Consider the following 19,119-nt stretch of genomic DNA (forward strand, 5'->3'; position numbering starts at 1 on the left):
AATTAATTCATACAACAAATCTTGACTGTGAATATGCCATGTATCCAGGTTTAAGTGCTAGTGGTACAAGAGCTCCCAGTCTAGAGTAGGAGACATTCATGTGATGAACTATAGTATAGTGTAGTAAGTGCTCTGAGATATGTGTTCTGGGTTCACAGCAAAGGAAGTGATTTATTTGTCAAGAGAAATGGGGAGGGGCAATTACAGAAACCTTTAAACAGGAGATAAGAATTAATTTTGTTCTCACCCTCTATGATGAGAGAAGAAATTTACCAGGCAGATTGGGTAGGAAAAAGGAGAAATTAGAAGACATTCTCAGAAATTAAGAGTTTGTTGACTGAATAAATAATGAATGAATAGATGAGTGCTACTCAACAATGGCACATGTTTCCTCAGATGCCTCCACTCTGGAATGTTGGAGAAGGGATTCCCTAGCTTGGCCAGAGGGGTTGGCCCAGATCATTTTTAATGATTTTATCATCTCCAAGATGGGTGGGACTTCCCAACAGGATAGGTCCAAGAAGCCAGAAAAAGTCAAGAAGATACGGAGGTTTTAAAAGATACTCCTAATAAACCAAGTAATACATGCTAGAATGACGGGTTCTCAAGAGTGACATTCAGTTGGATCAAGACTACAGATGACGAGGATGAAAGGCTAACTCATGGGGCATTAATATGAGTCACTACATCAAAAGAATGGCTTAGCATAGGTGCTTTTAAGAAATAATGACATTGGCGGAAAGCAAAAGGAAGCAGCAATGCTATTAGTTGGCCATCTATAACAGGAATAAGAAATTATATAGGATGGGAAAAAACAAACTAAAAAACTCTAACTTCCACCAGGCCAGGAAACATAGAACCCATTGGGCCAATTACAAGGAAGAGGTGGCAGCCCCTTAACACTTATTTGGGAGTTATTTATGAGATGCTGAAGTGGCTATCCTTCAGACTCCCCAGAGACATCTTTCCCAGGTTCCTGCAGTGGTGAGCAAAGTCTCACCACTTCAGATTCAGGACTTCATTGACTTTCACTAGGAGCCTGAGAACACTTGGCTGACTAGTTGGCTACTTCTCCTGTTCTATCAACTCCATCTTTCCTGTAGTCTCTTTTTTCTCCTAGCCAGTCAAGTATCTCTTATGTACCAAGGCATCAGTCTCATGACCTCTCTAATCACCTATCTTGCAGGTGAATCTATGTGGATAAATATTTGAATAGATCAGACATTATTATATGCATGCATCCCTGAGTGAGGGATATGTGCCTGAGCATGTCATCATGGAGACATATGAGTATGCTTGCCTGCAGAAAACTGTGTGAGTGGCTCATTCCATGTACCAATGTCTGTTTGTATCTGTGTTGGGATTAGGAAAGAAACTGGAAAAGACTAGAGCAGCTCACATACATGTATGTGCACATATGCTGTGTCTAGTTCTAAAACTGTTGTAATGATTACAGGAATACTTCCCCCTTCTGTTCTCTAAGGAAACTATATACTCTTCTTTCTTTTCCTTTCTCTGCTCCCAGCTAATGCTGGGTTTTCCTTGGCAATGAAGTAGGCAGCAAGCAAACAAAATTATTTCATGGATTATCTAGTGTCTGGAAATCATGAAAAAGCTGAAATGAATTCTGATCATTTGGAAACAATTGTGACAGAGGCTACAAAGAACATCCCCACATACAGATACATCTACATTCACCATCCCAAAGGTCTAAAAATCATGAGCTGCCTTACACATAGGGGCTTCCCTGGTGGCTCAGCGGTAAAGAATCTGCCTGCAATGCACAAGACACAGGAGACGCAGGTCTGATTCCTGGGTCAGGGAGATCCTCTGGAGGAGGAAATGGCAACCCACTCCAGTATTTGTGCTGGGAAAATCCCATTAACAGAGGAGCCCGGTGGGCTATGGTCCATGGGGTCACAAAGAGTGGGACACACTGAGCAACTGAGCACACAGGCATGCTCTACACATTTGCACTTGTACTTTCAGAAATGCTTGACTGGTTGACCAGAATAATTTAATTGCAGTCATTTCCCCCAGGCTTTGCACCTTCCCTCCCTCCCCAATGTATTTCTGAGATTAACATTTAGCTACTCACCATCACCTTTGGGGTCGCTCAGGGCAGTGGGAGGAATGACTGATGATCGATGACTTCCAAACCAGCATTCCTTGGAAAACCGTCTCCTGCAGTCATCATGCACCTGGAACGACAGAAGAAAGAAAGAAAGAAAAAAAAAAAAAAACATGAGTGGGGTGAGAAAAGGATAACATACAGCATCATTTTGTCTCAATTCCAAAATTTAAGTGCTCAGTACTCAAAACTCCCTTTTTGAGATTTGGTGCCATACACATACTCCTGACTCAACGGCTTTCTCCATTTTGAGTCTGCATCATCCCTGAATGTGGTCTCTGAACCATGTTCCTTTCAAAGGTGCCTTTCAGAAGATACTATTATAGACACTGAGTAGATGCCAGTCCTAGGGTATAATTTTAGTGGCCTACAGAATGGGGAGTTTACTTGCAGTATAAGAGTGCTAATCCTGACAATATGTTATTATACTTCAAGCCTTACAACAGTGATGTGTGTTAGGGAAGACATTATTAAATTTGTTTTAGAAATAAGAAAACCAAAGCTCAGAGAGGAAAAGGATTTTGCTCAAGGTCAAACCTTGAAGTAAAAAACCTAAGACTCTGCTACCTTCCCTACTAATGGCATACTTCGCAGATTTCTGATATCTTAAAGCATCACTTCCTGAAAAATTACAGTTACTAGATAACATGAACCTGGCCTAATTAGGCGAAATTAATTTAAAAAGATCCAGAGGACAACCAGAGTTGTCTTATTTTTTAAATGACAATATAATTGAAATAAACATTACATTAATTTCAGGTATACAACCTAACAACCTGATATCTGTATACATTGTGAAATTGTCACCAGAGTAAGTCTAGTTAAATCAATAATTATACATAGTTACATTTTTTTTCCTTGTGATGAAAACTTAAGATTTACTTTCCTTTAAAATTTTTATTTTATACTGGAGTATAACTGATTAATGATGTTGTGCTAGTTTTAGGTATACAGTGAAGTGATTCAGTTACACATGTACATGTATATATTCTTTTGTCATGTTCTTTTCTCATTTAGATTATTATAGAATATTGATCAGAGTTCCCTGTGCTGTTCCATATGTCACTGATGGTTACTAGATTTACTTTCTTAAGGAACCCTAACATATTACTAAAGGAATCCATCAAGACACAAGAAACCAAGAGGAGAAGACAAGAACAGAGAACTACAAAAACAACCAGAAAACAATGAACAAAATAGCAGTAAGTAAATACCTATCAATAATCACTTTAAATTTATATGGATGAATTCTCCAATCAGAAGAAATAGAGGACTGAATGGATACCAAAACAGGGCACATATATGTTGCGGACAAGAAACTCACTTCAGATCTAAAGCCACATACAGACTGAAAGTGCAAATGGATATTAAAAGAAAACCATAGTAGCAATACTTATATCTGACAAAACAGACTTTAATACAAAGACTGTAACAAAACAAGGAAGGGCATTAAATTATGATAAAGGGGTTAATCCAACAAGAATATATAACATTTGTAAACATTTATGCACTCAACAGAGGAGCACCTAAATATATAAAGCAAATATTAACAGAAATAACTGAAGAAAGAGACAGGAATACAAGAATTTTAGAGGACTTTAATATCCCAGTTACATCAATGGATACATCAGCCAACAGGTAGTCAATAAGGAAAACACTGGCCTTAACAAATTAGATTACAAATTAGATTACCTTAACACAAGTGTGCATAGAACATTCTCCAGATACATCACATGCTAAGCCATAAAACAAAGTCACATTAAATGTAATAAGATCAAATCATGGTAAATGTCTTTTCTGAAAACAACACTATGAAACTAGAAATCAACTACATGAAAAAAACGGGAAGAAACACAAACATAGGGACACTAAACGACATGCTGCTAAATAACCAATAGGTCAATAAAAAATCAGAATATACCTTGAGACAAATGAAAATGGAAACACACCTCTAAAATCTATGTTGTTGTATTCAGTGTTAAGATGTGTCCAAATCTTTGCAACCCCAAGGTCTGTATCATGCCAGGCTCCCCTGTCCTCCACTGTCTCTTGGAGTTTGCTCAAATTCATGTTCATTGAGTTGGTGATGTTATCTAACCATCTCATCCTCTGTTACACTCTTCTCCTCTTGCCTTCAATCTTTCCCAGCACCAGGGTCTTTCCCAGTGAGTCGGCTTTTTGCATCAGGTGGCCGAAATATTGAAGCTTCAGCTTCAGCATCAGTCTTTCTAATAAATATTCAGTGTTGATTTCCTTTAGGAAGGAAACAGCAACCCACTTCAGTATTCTTGCCTGGGAAATCCCATGGACAGAGGAGCATGGCAGGCTATAGTCCATGGGACTGCAAAGAGTCGGACACAACTGAGTGGCTAACACACTGACTGGTTTGATATCCTTGCAGTCCAAGTCACTCTCAAGAGTCTTCTCCAGCACCATAGTTTGAAAGCATTAATTCTTTGGCACTCAGCCTTCTTTATGGTTCAACTCTCACATCCATACATGACTACAGCAACAACCATAGATTTGACTATATGGTCCTTTGTCAGCAAAGTGATGTCTCTGCTTGTTAATACACTGTCCAGGTTTGTCATAACTTTCCTTCCAAGGAGCAAGCCTTGTTTTAATTTTATGACTGCAGTCACCGTCTGCACTGATTTTGGAGCCCAAGAAAATAAAATCTGTCACTGCTTCCACTTTTCCCCCTTCTATTAATAGTTGCCGTTGAGTGATAGGACCAGATGCCATGATCTTAGTTATTTCAGCGTTGAGTTTCAAGCCAGCTTTTTCACTCTCCCTTTTAACCCTCATCAAGAGACTCTTTAACTCCTCTTCACATTCTACCATTAGAGTGATACCATCTATATATCTGAGGTTGTTGATATTTCTCCCGGCAATCTTGATTCCAGCTTGTGCTTCTTCCAGCCCAGCGTTTCTCATGATGTACTCTGCATATAAGTTAAATAAGCAGGGTGACAATATACAGCCTTGTCATACTCCTTTCCCAATTTTGAACCAGTCAGTTGTTCCAAGTCTGGTTCTGTTTTTTTTTTCTTTGATCTGCATACAGATTTCTCAGGAGGCAGGTAAGGTGGTCTGGTATTCCTGTCTGTTTAAGAATTTTCCGTAGTTTGTTGTGAGCCACACAGTCAAAGGCTTTAGAGTAGTCAATGAATCAGAAGTAGATGTTTTCCTGAAACTCCTTTGCTTTCTCCATGATCCAATGAATGTTGGCAATTTGATCTCTGATTCCTCTGCCTCTTCAAAACCCAGCTTGTACATTTACAAGTTCTTAGTTCATGTATTGCTGAAGCCTAGTTTGAACGATTTTGAGCATAACCTTGTTGGCATGTGAAATGAGCACAGTGTAGTGTAGTTTGAGCATTTTTTTTGCATGTCCCCAAATCTATGGGACACAGCAAAAGCAGCCCTAGGAGGGAACTTTATAATTATACAGGTGTACTCGAAGAAACAAAAATCTCAAAGAATCTAAATATCCATTTAAAGGAACTACAAAAAGAAGAATAAGCAAAGCCCAAACTTAGGAGAAGGAAGAAAATAATAGATCAGAGAGGAAATAAATGAAATAGAGTCTAAAAAATACAAAAGATCAATGAAAGTAAGAGTTGGTTTAAGAGAGGAATTAAAGAGTCTCTTGATGAGGGTTAAAAGGGAGAGTGAAAAAGCTGGCTTGAAACTCAACGCTGAAAAAACTAAGATCATGGCATTAAAAAGAAAAGCAAAATCAAGAAACTTATATTTAGTTAGGCTGATCAAGAAAAAAAAAGGAGCACCCCCAAAAAGAGAATTAGAAATTAAAAAGGAAAAATTACAACTTTACACACCAGAAATACAAAGGATTATAAGAGAATATTATGAACAATTATATGCCAACAAATTAAACAACCTAGAAGAAATGAAAAAAACTTCTAGATCATATAATAATCCAATACAGAATCATGAAGAAACAGAAAATCTGAATAGACTCATTACTAGTAATGAAATTGAATCAGTAATCAAAAGACTCCCCCATAGAAAAATCAAGGTCCAGATGGCTTCATGATGAATTCTACCAAATATTTTAAGAAGAGTTAATATCTATCAGTTTCCAAAAAAATGACAAAGGAATACTTCCAAACTCATTCTATAGGGCCACCATTATCCTGATACCAAAACCAGACAAAAACACTACAAGAAAGAAAATTACAGGCCAATATCTTTGATAAATATAGATGCAAAAATCCTCAACCTAGCTATAGCAATGAGGTACAAAAAAGAAATAAAATAATCAAAATAAGAAAAGTAAAAAATCACTATTTTCATTTGACAGAACACTATATAGAGAAGACACCAAAGACCGCACCAAAAATGTAGTAAAGCTAATGAATTAAGAAATTTGCAGATACAAAATTGATATACAGGAACCTGTTGCATTTCTATATACTAATGATGAACTATCAGAAAGAGAAATGAAGAAAAGAATCCAATTTATAATTGCATCAAAAATAATAAAATACCTAGGAATAAATTTAACCAAGGAAGTAAAAAGACCTGTAACCTCAAAACAATAAGAAAATGATTAAAGAAACTGAGGATGACACACCAAAATATGGAAAAATATACAACAGTCATGAACTGGATGATTCAATATTGTTAAAGTGTCCATACTCCCCAAAGTAATCAACAGAGTAAATTCAATCCCTATCAAAATATCAATGGCATATTTCACAGAACAAGAAAAAACACAGTTCTTAAATGAAAACACAAAAGACTCCTAATAGCCAAAGCAATCTTGACAGAACAAAACTAGAGCTGTCACAGTTCTATACTACAAAGCTATAGAATTCATAGCAGTATGGAACTGGCACAGAAACAAGACACACAGATCAAGGGAACAGAACAGAGAGTCCAGAAATAAATCCACACTCATATGATCAGCTAACCTACGACAAAAGAGATAATAAGAATATAAATGGAAAAAAGACAGCCTCTTCAATAAAACTGGACAGCTGTATTGAAAAGAATGAAACTGGACCACTTTCTTACAAATATATGAAAATAAAATAAAATGGATTAGAGGCTTAAATGTAAGACTTGAAACCATAAAACTAGAAGAAAACATAAGCAGTGAGCTCTTTGAAATATTTTTTTGTATATGTATCCTCAGGGAAGGAAACAAAAGCAAAAACAAATAGAACTATATGAAACAAAGACTTTTGCACAGTGAAGGAAAACACCAACCAAATGAAAAGACAGCCCCCTGACTGGGTGAAGATAATCGCAAGTGATATACCCAATAAAAGGTTGATATGGAAAATATATCAGGAACACATACAACTCAATACAAAAAAAAAAAAAAAACCAAACCTGGTTAATAAATGGGCAGAGGACCTGAACAGACATTTGCCAGTGCAGACATACAGATAGCCAACAGACACATGGAAAGATGCTCAACATCCTTAATCATCAGGGAAATGCAAATCAAAATGACAATAAGATATCATCTCACAAGTTTCTGATGACTTGTCAAAAAGACAAGAAACAACAACTGATGGTGGGGATGTGGAGAAAAGGTTCACTTGTGCAATGTTGGTGGGAATTTAAATTGATGCAGCCACTATGTAAAGCATTATGGGGATTCCTCAAAAGAACTAAAAATAGAACTACCATGCAATCCACCAATTCGACTTCTAGGTATTTATCCAAAGAAATGAAAACACTAACTCCAAGAGATATACATACCCCTATGTTCACTGAATACTATTTATAATAACAAAGATATGGAACCACTGTAAGTGTCCATTCATAGGTGAATGGATAAAGAACATGTGAGATATATATATATATATATATACACACACACACACACAGATATAATGTATACATATATAATACATACATATACACATGCACACATACATCATATGTATATACATACACATATATAATATATATAATGTATACATATATATGTACATATATATTTATATAGTCTAGTCAAGGCTATGGTTTTTCCAGTGGTCATGTATGGATGTGAGAGTTGGACTGTGAAGAAGGCTGAGCGCCGAAGAATTGATGCTTTTGAGCTGTGGTGTTGGAGAAGACTCTTGAGAGTCCCATGGACTGCAAGGAGATCCAACCAGTCCATTCTGAAGGAGATCAGCCCTGGGATTTCTTTGGAAGGAATGACGCTAAAGCTGAAACTCCAGTACTTTGGCCACCTCATGCGAAGTGTTGACTCATTGGAAAAGACTCTGATGCTGGGAGGGATTGGGGGCAGGAGGAGAAGGGGATGACAGAGGATGAGATGGCTGGATGGCATCACTGACTCGATGGACATGAGTCTGAGTGAACTCCGGGAGTTTGTGATGGACAGGGAGGCCTGGCGTGCTGCGGTTCATGGGGTCGTAAAGAGTCGGACATGACTGAGCGACTGAACTGAACTGAACTGGATGGTATATCACACAGCCATAAAAAAGAACAACATTTTGTCATTTGTGCCAACATGGATGGACCTGCAGGATATTATGCTAAGTGAAATAAGTCAGATAAAGAAAAACAAATACAGTATTATTTCATATATATGTGGAACCTGAAAAGAAAACACAATAACAAACATAACAAAACAGAAATGGGCTCATATATACAAACAGGTGGTTGCCAGAGTGGAAGAGGTTGGGGTGAGTGAAATAAGTGAGTGGGATTAAGAGGCACAAACTTAGGGCTATAAAACAGCCTTCAAGCTAGGCCTCAGTGGGGTTTCCCTGGTAACTCAGCTGGTAAAGAATCCGCCTGCAATGCAGGAGACCCCAGTATGATTCCTGGGTCATAGGTATGACTCCTGGGAAGATCCCCTGGAGGAGGGACAGGCTATCCACAAGATATCACTGTTTTGTTATGTTTGTTCGTGTGTTTTCTTTTCAGGTTCCACATATATATGAAATAATACTGTATTTGTTTTTCTCTATCTGACTATCCCTCAGATAGATATCCACAAGAATATCCAAGTATTCTTGGGTTTTTCTGGTGGCTCAGATGGTAGAGAATCTGCCTGCAATGTGGAAGACATGGGTTTGATACCTGAATTGGGAAGATCCCCTGGAGGAGGGCATGGCAACTCACCCCAGTATTCTTGCCTGGAGAATCCCTGTGGACAGAGGAGCCTGGTGGGCTACAGTCCATGGGGTTGCAAAGAGACACAACTGTGTGACTAAGCACAGCACACAGCACAGGTCTCAGCAGTATGTGAACTAACTTGCAGATGTACAAGCTAGGTTGAGCAAAGGCAGAGGAACTAGAGCCCAAGTTGCCAACATTCACTGTATCATGGAGAAAGCAAGGGAATTCCAGGAAAACATCTACTTCTGCTTCAACGACTACTCTAAAGCCTTTTACTATGTGGATCACAACAAACTGTGGAAAACTCTTAAAGAGATCAGAGTACCATACCACCTTACCTGTCTCCTGAGAAACCAATATGATAGTCAAGAAGCAACAGTTAGAATCAGACATCGAACAACTGACTGGTTCAAAATTGGGAAAGGAGTACAACAAGGCTGTATATTGTCACCCTGCTTATTTAACTTATATGCAGAGTACGTCATGTGAAATGCCAAGCTGGATGAATCATAAGCTGGAATCAAGATTGCCAAGAGACATATCAACAACCTCAGATATGCAGATGGTACCACTCTAATGGTAGAAAGTGAAGAGGAACCAAATAATTTCTTGATGAAGGTAAAGAGGAGAGTGAAATAGCTGGCTTGAAACTCAACACTAAAAAAAACTAAGATCATGGCATTTGATCCCATCACTCAATGGCAAATATTAATAGAAGGGGGAAAAGTGGAAGCAGTGACAGATTTTATTTTCTTGGGCTCCAAAAATCACTGCAGACAGTGACTGCCATCATGAAATTAAAAGATGCTTGCTCCTTGGAAAGAAAGCTATGACAAACCCAGACAACATACTGAGAAATATACATCACTTTGCTGACAAAGGACCATATAGTAAAATCTATGGTTGTTGCAGTAGTCATGTATGGATGTGAGAGTTGGACCATAAAGAAGGCTGAGCACTGAAGAATTGATGCTTTTGAATTGGGGTGCCGCAGAAGACTCTTGAGAGATCAAACCAAGTCAATCCTAAAGGAAATCAACCCTGAATATTCATTGGAAGGACTGACGCTTAAGTTGAAGCTCCAGTACTTTGGCCACCTAATGCAAAGAGCTGACTCATTGGAAAAGACCCTGATGCTGGGAAAGATTAAGGCAAAAGGAGAAGGGGGCAGCAGAGGATGGGATGAAATGGTTAGATAGCATCACTTATTTAATGGACACGAATTTTAGCAAACTCTTAGAGATAGTGGAAGACAGAGTAGCCTGGTGTTCTGTAGTGCATGGGGTTGCAAAGAGTTGGACACAACTTAGAGACTAAACAACCACAACAACAATATATATATAATTATTAGATATACATACAAAGATCCTGATGCTGGGAAAGATAGAACAGGAGGATAAGGGAATGGCAGAGGATGAGATGGTTGGATGGCATCACCAACTCAATGGACATGAGTTTGAGGAAGCTCACAGAAATGGTGAAGGACAGGGAAACCTGGCATGCTTCAGTCCATGGGGTCACAAAGAGTTGGACATGACTGAGTGACTGAACAACAACCATACATACAAAAAAGAGAAAGGAATCTAAACATAACACCAAAGAAAGTGAAGTTGCTCAGTCGTGTCTGACTCTTTTGCCACCCCATGGACTGTAGCCTACCAGGCTTCTCTGTCCATGGGATTTTCCAGGCAAGAGTACCGGGGTGGGTTGCATTTCCTTCTCTGGGGATCTTCCAGACCCAGGGATCGAACTCAGGTCTCCTGCATGCAGGCAGAAGCAAATACTGGCAGACATAAAGGGAGAAATTTATAGTAACACAATAATAGGTTTTTAACAACCCACATATTAAAGGGAGAAATTTATAGTAACACAATAATAGGTTTTTAACAACCCACATATCAATAAACAGTTTATCGAGGTAGAAAACCAATAAGGAAATATTGTCCTTAATACATAAGACAAACTGTTCTTTATATATATTCCATTCAAAAGCAGCAGAAAATAAATTATTTTTGACTATACATGGAAAATTATCCAGAATAGATCACATGTTAGGCTGAAGAAAATGTTTCAGTAAATTTTAAGAAAATTGAAATTATATCAAACAACTCTTCTGACCACAATGTTAGGTGAAGTTGCTCAGTCGTGTCTGACTCTTAGCGACCCCATGGACTGCAGCCTACCAGGCTCCTCCGTCCGTGGGATTTTCCAGGCAAGAGTACTGGAGTGGGGTGCCATTGCCCTCTCCAGACCACAATGTTATGAGACTATAAATAAACTACAAGGAGAAAAAACAAAACTGGAGGAGGGCAATCCCAAGATGGAAGAGGAATAGGACGGGAAACCACTTTCACCCCCACAAATTCATCAAAAGATCATTTGAATGTTGAGCAACTTCCACAAAACAACTTCTGAACACTGGTGGAGGACACCAGGCACCCAAAAAGGCAGCCCAATCTCTTCAATAGGAGACAGGACAAAATATAAAAGACAAAAAGAGACAAAAGATTTAGGGATGGAGACCCTTCCTGGGGAGGGAGTCATGAAGGAGAAGTTTCCACACAGCAGGAAACTCTCTCACAGGCATGTCTGTGGGGAGTTTTGGAATCTCAGAGGGCAACATAACTGGGAGGGAAAAAAAATCCACAGAATATGCGCCTAACCACAACTGCCAGTGGAGAAGTGGCCCAGACACTCATGTCCTCCAGCAGCAAGTGGGGGTTGGGCAGGGGGACCTGGGCTGCATCATTGGTCCTTAGGGTAAGGACTGGGCCTGAATGCCTTGAGGACAATCTGAAGGAGCTAATGTGAGATAACAACCCAAATCCTCAGAACACCAGAGACAAAAAAAAACAAAAAAAAAAACAAAAAACTTTTCCTGCAAAAGGCTCTAAAGCCTCATGGTGACCCCTGGCATGATCACAGAACAAAGGATTGAGTGAATACCAAAGGAGAGCAAGCTGGCTGCCACATAGGGCCCTCCCTCCCCGGAGGCAGAGAGGCAGGCCTGCGACAGCCAGAGCCAGAAGGCAAGGGGCTGCTGCAACCTCAGCCCCAGAGACTGCATCTTCCACCAAACTGTGAGCAGGTTCTCAGTTGCTAACCACATCTTCCTGGGATCCTGGAAGGTTGACATCTGTCAGGAGTGTCACAGCCTGAGATCGGCTCCCCAGAGGAGACACATCAAACAGCTGGGACTGTGCTCTAGTGGCGCACCTGGGAAACCGAGTGACCAGGACCAGGGAGGTGAATAAGAGCACAGCCCACCTGGGACAGTGCTCTCGTCAAGCGCCCAGTTGCCTGAGCTGCTCGGACCTGGGAAGGGCACAAAACACACAGCCCATCTGGGTCTGTGCCCCTGCGGAGAACCTGAGTGGCTTATACCTGGGAATTGCATGAAATGCAGGGCCCACTTGAGACAGTGCCCTTGCAGAGAACCCTGGAGCCTGAGCAGTGTAGACCTGGGAAATACATGGTGCCTTGGGCTGTGGCAAACCTAATGAGGTCCATCCACTGCGAGCACTGCCCCCCACATGCCAGTGGTATTTGGTTGCAGTGTCCTTCCCTCCCCACAACACAACTGAACAAGTGAGCCTAAATTAGTGGCCCCCTTTGCCCCCTTGTGTCAGGGTGGAAATTAGATACTGAAGAGACTTGCAAAGGAAGGAAGCCAAAATAAACAAAGAAGGGGGAACCGCTCTGGAAGTGACAGGTGCAACAGATTAAAGCCCTGCATTTAGTACTGGAGACTGCATTTGAAGGTCACCGATAGACCTTAATGGGTTTCCCTGGTGGCTTAGATGGTAAAGCGTCTGCCCACAATGCGGGAGACCTGGGTTTGATCCCTGGGTGGGAAAGATCCCCTGGAGAAGGAAATGGCAACCTACTCCAGTACTCCTGCCTGGAAAATCCCATGGACAGAGGAGTCCATGGGGTCACAGAGTCGGACATGACTGAGCGACTTCACTTTCACTCATAGACCTTGAGAACAAGTACAAGCTGGAACGAGGGATCATCTGACACAACTGACCCCACACTGCCCACAACAGCCAAGAGAAATTTCTAGATATATTTTTACTATTACCACTTAATTATTGTTTTAAAATTAGTTTTTATTACTCCTTTAACTTTCATTTTTATAGCCTACTATTACTTTTCAAAAAAAACCCCTATTTTTTAAAACAAGTTCCATATATATTAAAAAAAATTTTGTGATTATGTTTTGTATTTTTTATATTGTATTTTTGAGAATCTAACCTCTATTCTAGGTTTTTAATCTTTGCTTTTTGATATTTGTTATCAATTTTGTACTGCTAAGAATCTAATATTTGCTATCCATTTTCACTTAAGAATTTGATTACTGGGTTGATTGTTCTCTCCCCTTTTGACTCTCCCTTTTCTCCTCCTGGTCACCTCTATCTCCTTCCTCCCTCTTCTCTTCTCTATATAACTCTGTGAATCTCTCTGGGTGTTCCAGGCTATGGAGAGTACTTAGGGATTTGACTACTGGCTAGATTGCTCTCTCTCCTTTTGACTCCCCCTTTTCTCCTCCTGGTCACCTCTATCTCCCTCCTCCCTCTTCTCTTCTGTATATAACTCTGTGAATCTCTCTGGGTACTCCTGGCTGTGGAGAATCATTTCACCAATAACCTAGGGGTTTTATCTTCTAAGCTGTATGGATGGAAAAGTCTTGAGGCTACTGTAAGACAAGGATCAAAACCCAGAAGCAGGAGGCTTAACTCCAAAACTGTGAAACATCAGAGAACTCATAACTCTCAGATCAGATCAGTCGCTCAGTCATGTCCGACTCTTTGCGACCCCATGAATCGCAGCATGCCAGGCCTCCATGTCCATAACCAACTCTAGGAGTTCACTCAGACTCATGTCCATCGAGTCAGTGATGCCATCCAGCCATCTCATCCTCTGTCGTCCCCTTCTCCTCTTGCCCCCAATCCCTCCCAGCATCAGAGTTTTTTCCAATGAGTCAACTCTTCGCATGAGGTGGCCAAAGTACTGGAGTTTCAGCTTTAGCATCATTCCTTCCAAAGAAATCCCAGGGCTGATCTCCTTCAGAATGGACTGGTTGGATCTCCTTGCAGTCCAAGGGACTCTCAAGAGTCTTCTCCAACACCACAGTTCAAAAGCATCAATTCTTCGGCGCTCAGCCTTCTTCATAGTCCAACTCTCACATCCATACATGACCACAGGAAAAACCATAGCCTTGACTAGACGGACCTTTGTTGGCAAAGTAATGTCTCTGCTTTTGAATATGCTATCTAGGTTGGTCATAACTTTCCTTCCAAGGAGTAAGCGTCTTTTAATTTCATGGCTGCAGTCACCATCTGTAGTGATTTTGGAGCCCAGAAAAATAAAGTCTGCCACTGTTTCCACTGTTTCCCCATCTATTTCCCATGAAGTAATGGGACCGGATGCCATGATCTTCGTTTTCTGAATGTTGAGCTTTAAGCCAACTTTTTCACTCTCCACTTTCACTTTCATCAAGAGGCTCCTAACTCTAGGAAACATTAATAGACAAGAGCTCACTCAAAAGTGTCTACACCTACACTGAAACCAAGCTCCACCCAAGAGCCAAAAAGTTCCAGTGCAAGACACACCATACTAATTCTCCAGCAAAACAGGAACACAACCCTGCACATTAAAAAACAGGCTGCCCAAAGCCATGCCAAATCCATAGAAACTCCAAAACTCACTATTGGACACTTCATTGCACTCCAGAGAGAAGAGATCCAGCTCCACCCACCAGAAGACAGACACAAGCTCCTCCAACCAGAAAACCTTGAGAAGCCATTAGTCTAACCCCATCCATAGGGAGCAGACTCCACAATTAAGAGGAACCACGAACTTCCAGCCTTCAGAAAGGGCACCCCAAACACAACAATGTAAACAAAATGCAAAAGCAGAGAAATATTCAGCAGGTGAAGGAACACGATAAAAATCCACCAAAGCAAATAAAAGAGGAGGAGATAGGGAGTCTACCTGAAAATGAATTCAGAATAGTGATAGTAAAGATGATCCAAAATCTTGAAAACAAAATGGAGTTACAGATGAATAGATTAGAGACAAGGATTGAGAAGACACAAGAAATGTTTAACAAGGACCTAGAAGAAATAAAAGAGTCAATCAATAATGGATAATGCAATAAATGAAATAAAAAACCCTCTGGAGGGAACCAACAGTAGAATAACTGAGGCAGAAGAGAGGATAAGTGAGCTGAAAGATAGAATGGTGGGAAAATCTCATACAAACAATCTATAATTTTATACCTAAAGGAACTAGAAAAAGAAGAACAAATATAACCCAAAGTTAATAGAATGAAGTAAATGATAAAGATTTCTTCTCTAATAAATGAAATAGAGACTAAAAAATGGAAAAGATCAATGACACTAAGAACTGGTTATTTAAAATATAAAATTGATAAACCTTTAGTCAGAATCATAAAAAAGAGAGAGGATCCAAGTAAATAAAATCAGAAATGAAAAAGAATTTACAACTGATACCACAGAAATACAAAGGATCATAAGAGATTTCTATGAAAAAGTATATAATAGTAAAAAGGACAATGTAGAAGAAATGGACAAATTCCTAGAAATGTACAATCTCCCAAGACTGAACCAAGAAGAAATAGAAACTATTATTAGACCAATTACTAGTAATGAAACTAAATCAGTAATCAGACACCACTCTCAAGAAAGAAAAGTCCAGGACCAGATGGCTTTGCAGGTGAATTTTACCAAACATTTAGATGAGTTGACACCTATATTCTCAAAGTATTCAAAAAATTGAAGAAGAGGGAACACTTCCAAATTCATTCTATGAGGCCACCATTACCCTGATACCTAAACCAGACAAAACACTACAAAAAAGAAAATCAAAGGCTAATATCTTTGATGAATATAGATGCAAAAATCCTCAACAAAATATTAGCAAACAAATGTTACAATACATAAAAAGGATCATACATGATGATAAAGCTGGATTCATTCTAGAGTCACAAGGGTGGTTCAACATACACAAATCAATCAATGTGATACAGCACATTAACAAAAAGAAAGGCAAAAGCACTTGATAATCTCAATAAATGTATAAGAAGCATCTGACAAAATTCAAAATAAAAATTCTCATCAAAGTGGATATAATAAAGATGTGTTTGTTAACAACAAATTCATGGCAAACATAATACTCAGTGGAGAAAAGCTGAAAACCTTCCTGCCAAATTGAGGCATAAGACAAAGATGCCAACTCTCACTGCTTCTGTTTAACATATCATTAGAAGTCTTGGATATAGCCATGAGGCAAGCAAAAGAAACAAAAATTGTCCAAATTGGAATGGAAGGAATAAAACTGTCATTATCTGAAGATGACATGCTACTCTATATACAGAATACTAAAGTCTATATGTAAAACTGCTGCTGCTGCTGCTGCTGCTAAGTCGCTTCAGTTGTGTCCGACTCTGTGCGACTCCACAGACGGCAGCCCACCAGGCTCCCCCATCCCTGGGATTCTCCAGGCAAGAACACTGGAGTGGGTTGCCATTTCCTTCTCTAATGCATGAAAGTGAAAAGTGAAAGTGAAGTCGCTCAGTTGTGTCCGACTCTTATCGACCCCATGGACTGCAGCCCACCAGGCTCCTCCGTCCATGGGACTTTCCAGGCAAGAGTACTGGAGTGGGGTGCCATTGCCTTCTCCGATATGTAAAACTACTAGAACTAATAAATGATTTCAGAAAGGGACTAGGATACAAGTTTAATACACAGAAATCTTTTGTATTTCTATACACTAATAATGAAATATCAGAAAAAAAAGTGAAAAAAATCTCATTTGAAGTAGCATTAAAAAAAACTCTAGGAATAGAGTTAACCAAGGAGGTGAAAGACTCATTGTATGAAAACTATAAAATTTTGATAAAAGTGATTAAATATTACTCAGAGAAATGGAAAGATAATCACTTGTTCTTGGAATGGAAGAACTAATATTGCTAAAATGGCCATACTACCCAAAGCAATCTACAGATTCAATGCAATCCCTATCAAAATACCCATAACATTTTTCACAGAACTAGAACAGATAATCCTAAAATTTATAGGAAACCACAAAAGACCCAGAATTGCCAAAAAAAAAAATCTTGACAAAGAATTAGAAAGCTGGAAGAATCACACTCCCTAACTTCAGACCTTCAGACTTTGTAGTAATACACAGCAACAGTAATGAAAACATTATAGTATTGGCACTAAAACAGACACATGGATCAATGGAATAAAATAGAGAGCCCAGAAATAAACCCACACAGATACGGCCCATGACAAAGGAGGCAAGGTTATACAATAGATAAAAGAGAGTCTCTTCAGTAAGTGGTCCTGGGAAAACTGGACATGTAGATTAAAAAAAATTAGAATATTCCCTTAAACCACATATAAAAATAAACTCAAAATGGTTAAAGACCTAAATGTTATGACATAACACTTCTAGAAGAGAACAGGGGCAAAACATTCCTTGACATAAATCATAGCAATATTTTCTTAGATCAGTTCCCCAAAGCAAAAGAAATAATTGGAAAATATTTTAAAATAGGACATAATCAAACTTAAAAGCTATTGCACACCAATGAAAACCATCAACAAAATGAAAAGATAACCTATGGAATGAGAGAAAATATTTGCAATGTGACCAAGAAGCAGTTAATATCCAATATATACAAACAACCCATACAACTCAATATTGAAAAAACAAACAACCCAATCAAAAAATGTGCAGAAGACTTAAAAAGACATTTTTCTAAAGAAGAAATACAGTTGGCTAACAAAAAGATCTCAATATCACTAATTATTAGGGAAATGCAAATAGGGAAAAAACTATAATGAGGTATCTCTTCACAGCACTCAGAATGGTTATCATCAAAAGGTATATAAATAATAGATGCTGGAGAGGATTTATAGAAAAGAGAACCCTCCTACATTGTTTGTGGAAATTTAAATTTGTATAATCATTGTGGAAAACAGTATGGAGTTTTCATAAAAAACTAAACCATATGATCCAGCATTTCTACTCCTTGGTATGTATCTGGAAAAAATGAAAACTCTAATTTGATAAGATACATGCATTTCAATGTTCTCAGCAGCACTATTTACAACAGCCAAGATGTGGAAGTAACCCAAGTGCCCATCAAAAGATGACTGGTTTAAGAAAGTATGAAATGTATACACAATGGAATATTAGTCATAAAAGGAATGAAATCTTTCCATTTGCAGCAAAGTGCATGGACCTAGAGAATATTATGCTTAGTGAAATAAGTCAGACAGAGAAAGACAAATACTATGGACGACAGAGGATGAGATGGTTAGATGGCATCATCAACTCAATGGACATGAGTTTGGGTAAACTCCGGGAGTTGGTGATGGACAGGGAGGCCTGGCGTGCTGTGATTCATGGGGTCGCAAAGAGTCGGACATGACTGAGCGACTGAACTGACTGATATGATATTATTCTTATGTGGAATCTAAAAAATAATACAAATAAATTTGAGAAATAGACTCACAGAGAAAGAAAAAAGCTTGGGTTTTTCAAATGGGAGAGGAACTAGAGGAGGGACAAATTAAGAGTATGGGATTAATAGATACAAAGTACTATACACAAAATAAATAAACAACAAAGATTTACTATATAGGGAATATGCAGTATGTATAGTATATATACTGCATGGGGAAGTATGTACAATATCTTGTAAAAATCCATAATGGAATATAATCTGCAAAAAATTGAATACTGTACACCTGAAGTTAACATACTTTTATAACTCAATTATACTTTCATTAAAAATGAAACAAAAGATTATAAAGAGTGTAGATGAGGATAGG

At 38.9% G+C, this 19,119-nt stretch overlaps 1 protein-coding gene across 1 annotated transcript in view; it reads right to left on the bottom strand.

Annotated features, from left to right (window-relative positions):
* DGKK (diacylglycerol kinase kappa) overlaps positions 1 to 19,119 on the bottom strand; it is a 174,651-nt gene that overhangs the window by 56,878 nt on the left and 98,654 nt on the right. The window contains exon 8 of the mRNA XM_070785407.1: positions 2,099 to 2,201. Coding sequence (XP_070641508.1) covers positions 2,099 to 2,201 — 103 coding nt within the window. The remainder of the gene's footprint in view (positions 1 to 2,098; positions 2,202 to 19,119) is intronic.

The sequence above is a fragment of the Bos indicus genome, chromosome X (genome assembly GCF_029378745.1).
Source record: "Bos indicus isolate NIAB-ARS_2022 breed Sahiwal x Tharparkar chromosome X, NIAB-ARS_B.indTharparkar_mat_pri_1.0, whole genome shotgun sequence".
Classification (NCBI taxonomy): Eukaryota; Metazoa; Chordata; class Mammalia; order Artiodactyla; family Bovidae; genus Bos; species Bos indicus.